We start from the raw sequence: 9,863 nt of genomic DNA, 5'->3' as shown, positions 1-9,863 counted from the left end.
TTTCTGGCTCTCTATCTCTCTCCCTTCCTCTCTGTAAAAAATCAATAAAAATATATTTAAAAAAAAAAAAAGAAAGAAATCTTAAAATCAGTTCCTTGGCTACACTGACCTGAACATTTCAACTGCTGTCTAGCCATGTAGATAGTGGCTGCTCCTCTGCATAGTTAGACTGGTTCACCACCACAGATTCCCTCAGATAGCCCTGGTAGTCTCCTATTTGAACTGACACAAAGCTCAGTGTTACATTGAGCTTTCTGTATGACAGTATAACCCACAGCTATGCACACTGGCATAAGAAAGTCCCTTCCAGCCTGAGCGAACTGAGAAGGAAGTCAACAGACAAAGGCAATCACCACCATAATCAAATTTATTATTCCAATGGCACTAATACAGTTTTGAGGTGCTCATGGTGACATTGCACAGAATTTCCTGCCTTCTAGCTTCTGTCCAAACAGAAATGTCTACCTGCTTTTTCTTTCCCCCTTTCTGGGGGAAAATCCACTGTGGGCCATTTACCCAAATAAACCTCTTAATGCGTTTTAATTCTTTTTTCCTTTTTTTTTGACATTTGAGTGTTCCTCAGAAATGGAAAGAAGTGTTGGATGTCCCATCCCACCTCCCCCACCAGCCAAATAGTCCCTGTAGCCAGGGCATTTCTGTTGCCTCTGAAATCTTGAAATAAATATAGAAAGAAACAGCATCAAGTGTTCATGTTGAGCGATGGCACAGAGTGGCCCCAGAACCAGCCAGGCGAGCGGCACTGTGTCTGGACAGTCTCAAGATGTTGTGGAGAATGAGGGCTTGTTGTGGTTGATCATGAGCCGGTGAGGGGGGTGGCACCTGGGAGGCAGGCTGCAGAAGGGCAACCTACAATTTGTCCAGGAAGTTGTCCAGAGCTGGGATGCCTTCCTTCAGGCCTTTGCGCTTACGTGTCTCGGCCACCACCTGGCTGGGGCGGCTGGTGTTGTCAAAGGGGTCTCCGGGCAGGATCTGCCAGTGGTCAAACACACACTGCGGAAAAGCCTGGCCACCTGTGTTGGATCTCAGGTCGGCAGTGAAGCCTGTGGGAGAAGCAGGTACAGGGCTCACTGGGCAGTCCAGACTTGGTACGCTGGCCAAGTCTGAAGGTGGGGACACTCACACCAGAGAGATCAGAAACTAGACAACCTGGATGGGATCAGACATTAAAACCCCTAACCCTGCTCCTCACCCAGGCTTGTTCAGAGACCACTACTGAACAGTGAGGTAATGCTGGCCCACCTCAATCTCCAGCTGCTCACCCTGAGGGTGAGCCTGAGCTACTTCTCTGCCAGATTCGATCTTCAGATCTCACAAATTTACACACCTGAGTGACCACTCCCCGCCCCCCAATTCATCAATTCAGAGGTCCACAAGAAGTGGGCCACCTTCTCCTCCTACATAACCATGCTGCTCTTACATCCCAAATGGACGGGAACGGGGGAGCAGTTTGCGGATTACATCCATGGCTCCCGTTAGGCTGCCTCACTCTGGGCCTTGCATAAGGGGCAAGAAACGAGTCTATCCTAGATCAGTCTGGCTGGGGGACAGTGGACTGTGGGCATCTGAGAGCCACCCAGCAAGCACTTACCAAAGGACTCATTGACAGGCAGGTAGGCCTTCACAACAAACATGGGGGTGCCAGCCACCTGGGTCTCCTCAAAGACATGGCCCCGCTTCCTGTTCAGGACTCCATAGATACCACCAACCACTTGCTCTGGACACTGTCGGGCAATAAAAGGCTATTTAGCAGTTGCTAGGTGGGAAGGGGACCAGTAGCAGTAGAACAATCAGGACTCCCTACCTGGATTTCCACAAGGTAGATGGGCTCCATGAGTCGGGGCTGGGCAGTTAGCACGCTGGCGTAGAGACAGCGCCGGGCTGTAGGGATGATCTGGCCACCCCCTCGGTGGATAGCATCAGCATGCAGAGTTACATCATGGACATCAAAGCGTACACCGCGCATGTTCTCCTCACACAGTGCCCCCTACAGAGGAAGGGGCCAAATTCACCATCAAGCTCCTGCCTCTACTGCAGTCTCCCCTGAGAGGGGAAGGCCAAGTCACACAGCTGTGTTGTGCCAGCCTCCAGGTCTGCAACCACAGAGACCTTACTCTCTTGCCTTGCTCACCCTCCCTAGCATGCCCTCCTCAGGAGGTAGGACCACTGGCCCCACTTCACTAACAGAAAACAGGTAACCCCGAGGATTCCATCCCCACCAAAAGTCTGCACAGGTGAGTCTGGGCCTATGCCAAAGTCCCACTGATGGACTCTGATGCTAATAATTTTTCAGCTGGATGACCAAGTGGCCCCTCACCTCTTTTGTGGCCCACTGGAAGCCGGCCACGACGCTGTCCTTGATCTCGTTGAGATACTGCACACCCTTGGTGATGTCAGTAAGGATATTGGGCCCAGTGCCATCGGGCCCGAAGCACCAGATCTTGCGTGCCTCAGCCACATCCCACTCGTACTTCTCGGCCAGGTATCGGGCCCGCTGCTTGAGCTCCTGGCGGGCAGACACTTCACCCTTGTCAATGTCCTCAGCCAGGCCATCAGGGAAGGGCCGTGCCTTCATGTACAGTCGATTGTGCTTATTGGGAGACTTGGACAGACAGAGCACATTCGATTCCTCGCTAACTGTCTCACGATAGGAGACAACAGGATCGGATTTCTGCAAAAGGAGCACGGAAGTCAGGCCTGCAGGAGGAAGTGACCGCCCAGGAGAGGGGTCTCCTAATGAGACTCAGGAAACAGACGGGCAATGGGCGCAAAAATCAGAATGACTAATTTAGTAGCACAGAGCCATGCCCAACTGGCTTCTGCAAAAATACAAAGTATACAGCTTTTCCCTTGCAGGGGGCTACCCACTGCTAATAGGACTGGCTAGAGAATAATTTATCTTGTGAAATTCTATGCAATTATTACTTGAAAAGAAGAATATGCAAAATGTAGGCACTGGCCTAATCCTATTTTGACATATGGAAGATGAAAAAGCAGTTAACTGGGGGGGGAGATTTGTATTTCTATGAGCGGAATGCCTTTTAAGGGATTTAATGAACACGGATCGGAGCTCAGTTATTTGAAAAAGTAGAGAATGAAAATAGAGGGCCAGCAACTGGGCCTAAGGTTGGCTACTAAATGTCTATGCTCTTTAGAAGCTGAGTTTTGAGATTTTGGAAAGCAGACCCCCCACACTCCAACCTCAAAGCTGTGAGGATGTGTATGAACTGCTGGTTTCACATGGGAAGTCACCTCATGTCCTCGGCGCGGGTGGAAAGGAGGGAATACTCAGAGCCCAGCCTGGACAAGGGCTCTGCCGTCCCTACATGCCTCCATCCCTACCCCTACCAGGGACAGCATGCTTCACCTTGATGGGAATGCAGGCGTGGTCCTCCTCCAGGTCTTTCAGGCAGATCTCCAGATGCAGCTCACCAGCCCCAGCAATGATGTGCTCCCCTGACTCCTCAATGATGCACTGAAAGAGGCCAAATGTTAATCCAAGAATCAAACCCAGAGAACTACTCGGAAAAACCCAAGGAACTGGGGGGTGGAGAATGGCAGGCTCCAAGCATCCCTTTCTAGTGGGAGATTTTTAGTGACATTTTCAGGGCCCGTGGGGGGAAGCAAGGGGTCATATGAGCCTTTATTTGCTGGTTCTCAGTGTTAGCCTAAAATAAGACCCATCGCCCTAGCTGGTTTGGCTCAGTGGATAGAACGTCGGCCTGGGGACTGAAAGGTCCTGGGTTCGATTCCGGCCAAGGGCAAATGCCCAGGTTGTAGGCTCAATCCCCAGTAGGGGGTGTGCAGGAGGCAACCAATCAGTGATTCTCTCTCATCATTGATATTTCTATCTCTCGCTCCCTCACCCTTCCTCTCTGAAATCAATAAAAATTAAAAAAAAAAAAGACCCATCATCTATAGCCAGTCTATAGAGATCCAAGGCCTGGGCTCCTGGACAGTAAACTGACATGAAAAAGAGCAGCAACGCCCGACCAGCATGGCTCAGTGGTTGAGTGTCAACCTATGAACCAGGAGGTCATGGTTCAATCCCGTGTGGGTGGTACAGGAGGCAGCCAATCAATGATTCTCTCTCATCATTTATGTTTCTCTCTCATTCTCCCTTTTCTGAAATCAATAAAACTATATACTTTAAAAAAAAGGGCCACAGCTCTTTGGGGGAAGGTGTGCGTTTCACACACACCTGAATCTCCAAACAGTTCCAACTGGAAGTCCCTCCTTTGAGAAACCACCCCATCTTTTCAGCTCAGACACTGCAGGTGGTGGTGGTGCCTCCTGCCAGGGTATACCTACCCACCTGCACCATAGGGTCTGACTTGGCCAGCCGCTTTAAGCCCTCCACCAGCTTGGGCAGGTCAGCCGGGTTTTTGGCCTCCACGGCAACCCTGACAACAGGGCTCACGCTGAACTTCATCACCCGCATGTTGTGGGCGTGCTCGAAGGTGGTGATGGTGCCTGTTTTCACAAGGAACTGGTCCACACCCACCAAGCCCACGATGTTCCCGCAAGGCACGTCCTCGATGGGCTCCACATAACGGCCCATCATCAAGATTGTTCTGGGGGAGAGACAAAGGTATCTATGCAACACCACTGTGGTGCCAGGTCCCGGAATGGCTGGAAGACAAAGCCTCCTTCCTTCCGGAGCCTGTGGTCATCCCTCCTGCATTGAGTGGTGGTGCCACTCCCTAGGACGTCAGGCCTTGGCTCTCCACTGTCACCCAGGAGACTGTCTCAACCAAGTGCTGGCTCCCGTGTACCAAGACAGAGGACGACCTGCCATTCCTACATCCCCCATGCAGGCTCCACACACCTGACCCAGGGCTGAGAAAAGGCAGTGTGGTGTGGGCAACCCCTGTGGAGGGGGTCAACGTTCTATTTTCCCACCACCAATGCCCAGAGTAGGTTTAGGGGTAGGGCTGACGTCAGACTGACATTTCTGAGGTCAGCACCTGCTCTCTGGGTAGGTAAGAATAAACTGTTGCCACTGCTGGGAGATCAGGAACATCTGCCCCTAACTTGGGGAAATTAGGGGGAGTGAGCCCCCTGCTTCCTGTTGTACCTCATCCAGACAAGCCTCTCCAGGTTGAGGACAAAAGGTGGCCAGAGGGCTCAACACTACATCCTGCTGGGCACTGCATGTAAAACCCCTCTGAACTCCGACTCCTGCAGCTTAGAGCAGGGAGGGAGGGCTGGGACCAGCCTCGGGTCACAAATGACTAGCCAAGCACTTCACCTCTGGATTGGCTTCAGGTACAGGTCCTCCTTCTTGCCTGGTGTGTAGTTAGGCCCCATGATCCTGACCTTCAGGCCGGTGGACACCAGCCCTGAGAAGACTCGACCAAAGGCATAGAACCGGCCTTTGTCAGAGGTCGGCACCATTTTGGAAATGTACATCATAAGAGGTCCTTTGGGGTCACAGCTTTTAATGCCTGAAAAAAATAATCCACCAAAGAAAACATGACTCCGTAGGGCTCAGCCTTCCAGAATCCTGAGACGCTTAAGCTTGGCAATGGGCAGCTTTCTAACCACGGCTGCTCTGGGGGCCCCCACCCAGCATTCAGGTGAACCCCACATACCCATGGCTGCCTCATCGTCGGGGGGGCCCTCATACAGGAGCTCACAGCGGTACTTCTGAGCGGTCACGGGGGAGGGCAGATGGATGGTGATCATCTGCAGCAGGGCATCGCCAGCGGGCAACCAGCGGCGCATCACAGCCTACACAGAGGGTCAGGAGAGGCAATTCTGAGGAAAGCCTTCAGCATCACGCGCTCACCAAGGTGGCTCAGATGCAGGGTCCCCTCTAGAAGAGCCATGCAAACACCTGAGGTCTTCTGTCCACCCCTGCTGGTGGCTATGCTACAGCTGGGAATGCCTCCAACCCCAAGCCAGCGCTCACCACTGGCAGGGAGTCCTGACGGAGACTCTTGGGCAGCCCCTCATGCTCACCTTCAGAAGTGGTTTGCCTTCTTTGTCCTTATCTTCACTGTCCAACTTGATGTCCAGTTTTTCAATCAATTTTGCTGTCTCCTCTTTCTTGAAATTCATGATAGCATCAAATACCTAGTTGGGGGTGGGGATGGCAAAGTGGGTTTGGGAACATATTAGGAAGCCTGCAGTTGCTTCCCACTGAGAAGCCTAAGGCCAAGCACAGAGCAGAGAGAGGCAAGGTTACAAAACTCACCTTTCCACAGAGGACTTGACCCAGACAGAGCAAGTCTTGGGGACATCTCCCAATAGATCGAAAAAAGTCCATTCTGACTTACAGACCATGAACACATTTTAGCTAACAAGCACTTCAACCTCAGTGGCTGGCAGAGCAAAACCCAGAGCTTCCTGTCTCAGCTGACCTGACCAACCCCAGCCAGGGATGCTGATGGCCCCTATCATGTGCCCCTGCCTATCTTGTCAGTTGTCAGGACGGAGCCCTGGGGTTTTCACCCTTACTGTGGTGCCGTCTCACCCATATCCCAGCAGCCATCTTGAACCTGGCCCTGCCAGGAGCCACTAGACCCAAGGGCAGCCTGGGAGATGCACATCCGTCAAGCACATGCAGCAGCTCACCTTGAAGATGGGGTCCAGGATAAGCTGGCAGAATGTCCGTGGCAGCTTCTTGCCATCAGGGCTTGTGGCGGACTTGCTGAATTTACCGTTGGCTGGATCAAAGTACCTGGTGAAGACCCAACCCAATTAGGCCAGGGGGCCTAAATCAAGGTTAGACAGAATGACCCCACAGACATGAGGTGTTCCTATGCCACATCATCACCTACAAGTCCCTGCCCACCTCGCAGATTTGCTGCAGAACGCCCTGATCCTCCCTGCAGCACTCACCGGTCACCCCACAGCTTCTTCATCATGTCCTCCACTTTCTTGGCCCGCTCAGCAGGCCCCAGCTGGCCCTCACCCTTGGCGGCAAATTTGGCCACATACATCTCTGCAAACTGCTTCAGGGTGAAGGCCCAACCATGGAGACCAGACCCGAAGCCAACAGTCCCGAGGACAGGGTCAATCTAAGAAAACAAGAGAAAGCTGTGAAGGGGGACAAACAGAAACCCCAGCTACCAAGTCCCTGGGTGCCATGGGCTTCAGACATCAGATTTCATCAATTGCCATCAGGTCAAAGTGAAGAAATTTTAGTCATCATGTACAGGATGCCCAACTTTGCCTTCATCCCCTCCACCAGCAAGGGTTAACAGTAACACAGAGGGCACTGCCCCTACCCTGCTTCGGCAGGCAGGGTACCCCCCCTTCCCCATAGCCTCCCCAAAAAACTCAAGTGTTGGATGAAGTCAATACTAAAAGCATTCCAGCCCCCTCATCACCCCAACATTCCTAGAAAAAACAACTTTCAGGCCCTCCAAGAAGACCAAGGGGAGCAGACTAGTGGTTCCCTCAGGACAGTCCCCACAGAGGAAGAGGGAGGTCACAGCCCTTTCCAGTCTGGGAAGAACACAGCCCACCAATGGGAAGGATGGGAGGAATGCAATGGGGTGGATAGGAGCTTGTCGAGGGATCCCAACTCCAGCTGGCAGGACCCTTACCATGATGTTGCCCATGGGGCCGCTCTCGCCCTCTCCATAGGTGGAGATGATGACATTGACGTTCTCCACAATGCGCTGGAAGGTCTGATAGAGCTCCTCAGGCTCCAGCTGCAGCTCAAGCAGAGCGCGGTCCATCTTGTTCATCATCAGCACAGGCTTGATGCGCTCTGCAATGGCCTGCCTCAGCACTGTCTCTGTCTGCACACACACACCTGGGGGTGGACACAGATATTTCGTCAGCCAGAGAGGGGGCACCCCCAGGTTCCCAGGCAGGATGAGGAAACCGCATGCTTACCAGATACACAGTCCACTACCACCAAGGCACCATCGGTGACACGGAGGGCAGCTGTCACCTCTGAGGAAAAGTCCACGTGCCCAGGAGAGTCAATGAGATTGATAAGGAAACCGGAACCATCCTTGCTCTGCTTGATGAAGTTCAAGTCATTCTCTGAGAGCTCGTAGAAGAGGGAGATGGCCCTAAGGAGATTGGGACAGGTTGGATGAACGAAAGGCACACTTGCCCCATTCTGTAGCTCTTCACCGTCCTCCCGAAAACCGCAGAGGTCAGCCTGGGGTTCCTGCCCAAGGGCAGTCAGGACAAATAATCCCTAAGCAAGACGGTATGTGGTAATAAGCCAGACCCACAGCCCTGAGTGGACACTGCACCACCTTCTCCACTGCATTCCTCATCCCTAGAGACAGACTTCAGATTTCCCACGAAAGAGCCCTTGCCCACCTCCCTAATATCAGCTACAAAGGGACGAGCCCACCTGTCCAGTCCCCAGCATGGGTCCTCCCAAGCTCAACACACCTGATTCCAAACAGCAACTACGTGACCAGGCAAGACCCAGAAACCCAGACTACCTTTCACCCATCCCTGTGCCCTTCAGCCCCAGCTGAAATGGTCCCAGAGCAGATAAACAGAGAAGTTCACAAACTCCCAACTGAAAACAAACAGCAATTTCGGTCACTTTGCTTTGGGTTCTCACCCCACTGACATCCGGGGTCAGGAATGTGACATTGGAGGGAGCACTCCCAGACACTGCCAAAAGGTCCTTCCCGTCTGGAGTGGGGGGTTAAGCCCCCTCTTCCTCTGCAAGTCCCAGTACCACTCCCATCACTGTCTCTCCCTGGCTGCAGCGCTTCCTCTCTCACTATACTGAACTCATGGAGGAGTCTCACCATTCAAAAGCCCAGACTCCTTCCCAGAGGCCTCTCAGGGAAGGGACTGTGTCTGAGGCCTGTCCCCACACCAGGCTCCAGCCGAGTCCCTCCCCTCCCCAGTCCAAAGAGCACCAGGCTTGCTCACGTTGACTTGATGGTGATGCAACGCTCCTGCTCATCCTTCCGGGTGTCGGTGAAGCGGGTCTCCCCAGCCCGGGCGGAGGCGATGATCCCGGCCTTACACACCAGGGAGTCCGTCAGCGTGGACTTGCCATGGTCCACGTGAGCGATCACAGACATGTTCCGTATGTTGGCCTTCTTGTCCATGATGGCCCGGATCTGATCTACTGTGAAGTTCACCTAGGCCGGGGAAGGGGGAGGCTCAGGCGGGACCAGGAACCAGGCTTGGCACCAAGACTTCAAGCGAGATCCTGCCGGCACCATGGCCAGGAGCGGGCTGGTCCCGGGACAACCCCAACTCCCACCCGAACTCCCCGTCTCGGCCGATACCCCTTTAAAAATGCCACTTGTCCCATTTCTGAGAACCCAGATTTCTAGCTGTCACTCAACCCAGAATCTGGGGCTGGGGCTAATGACAACCAATTTCCGGTAGATGGGATGACGTGTGTGTGTCCAGTTAAAAAACATGGACGGTATAAAGCTCCCCCCAAACCCTTCCCCGTAGAGCCACTGGGATTTCTCATGCTTTACCCAACTCAACAGGTTCTGTAAAACCCAAGGTCACCCTTCCGCCTGGGGGAAGACGGGCCCCCACCCCTTAAGGTCCCTAAATATGCCACCCACCCCCCATCTGGGGAGAAGCTGGCGCACTGCAAGCCTCCACCTCGTGGCTCCGGAGCGGCTTCACAGTTGGGCGATACAAACAGTGAGAAGCCAGGCCGACATTAGAAAAAGGCTTTTGGGGTTTGGCTTTCTGGGTTTTGCCGTTTCCCTGCTCCCGACACAAAGTCGAACTTAAACCCCCGATCGGTGGGTTACATAAGGCGGCTCCCCCTCTCCCCGCTGCCTCGGCGGCGCCCGCCATTACAGCGTCTGCCACATCATCAACACCCAACCCCGCCTCCGCCCCAGGCCCAGCCCGGCCCGGGGGCCCGCCCAGGGCAC

At 53.5% G+C, this 9,863-nt stretch overlaps 1 protein-coding gene across 2 annotated transcripts in view; it reads right to left on the bottom strand.

Annotated features, from left to right (window-relative positions):
• Nucleotides 1–349: 349 nt before the first annotated feature.
• EEF2 (eukaryotic translation elongation factor 2) overlaps nucleotides 350–9,863 on the bottom strand; it is a 9,784-nt gene continuing 270 nt past the window's right edge. The window contains exons 2-15 of one of the 2 annotated variants that reach the window (XM_006754060.2): nucleotides 8,884–9,098; nucleotides 7,870–8,051; nucleotides 7,575–7,786; nucleotides 6,865–7,043; nucleotides 6,598–6,703; nucleotides 5,983–6,096; nucleotides 5,613–5,751; nucleotides 5,270–5,465; nucleotides 4,334–4,592; nucleotides 3,386–3,493; nucleotides 2,336–2,689; nucleotides 1,823–2,005; nucleotides 1,610–1,742; nucleotides 350–1,061 (exon numbers count right to left, since the gene is read on the bottom strand). In XM_006754060.2, the coding sequence (XP_006754123.1) occupies nucleotides 868–1,061; nucleotides 1,610–1,742; nucleotides 1,823–2,005; nucleotides 2,336–2,689; nucleotides 3,386–3,493; nucleotides 4,334–4,592; nucleotides 5,270–5,465; nucleotides 5,613–5,751; nucleotides 5,983–6,096; nucleotides 6,598–6,703; nucleotides 6,865–7,043; nucleotides 7,575–7,786; nucleotides 7,870–8,051; nucleotides 8,884–9,098 (2,574 nt within the window). In that variant the 3' untranslated portion in view covers nucleotides 350–867. The remainder of the gene's footprint in view (nucleotides 1,062–1,609; nucleotides 1,743–1,822; nucleotides 2,006–2,335; nucleotides 2,690–3,385; nucleotides 3,494–4,333; nucleotides 4,593–5,269; nucleotides 5,466–5,612; nucleotides 5,752–5,982; nucleotides 6,097–6,597; nucleotides 6,704–6,864; nucleotides 7,044–7,574; nucleotides 7,787–7,869; nucleotides 8,052–8,883; nucleotides 9,099–9,863) is intronic. The other variant, XM_015567196.1, reaches the window with a different exon arrangement.

The sequence above is a fragment of the Myotis davidii genome, unplaced genomic scaffold (assembly GCF_000327345.1).
Source record: "Myotis davidii unplaced genomic scaffold, ASM32734v1 scaffold551, whole genome shotgun sequence".
NCBI lineage: Eukaryota > Metazoa > Chordata > Mammalia > Chiroptera > Vespertilionidae > Myotis > Myotis davidii.
This window is presented reverse-complemented; position numbering and strand designations above follow the sequence as displayed.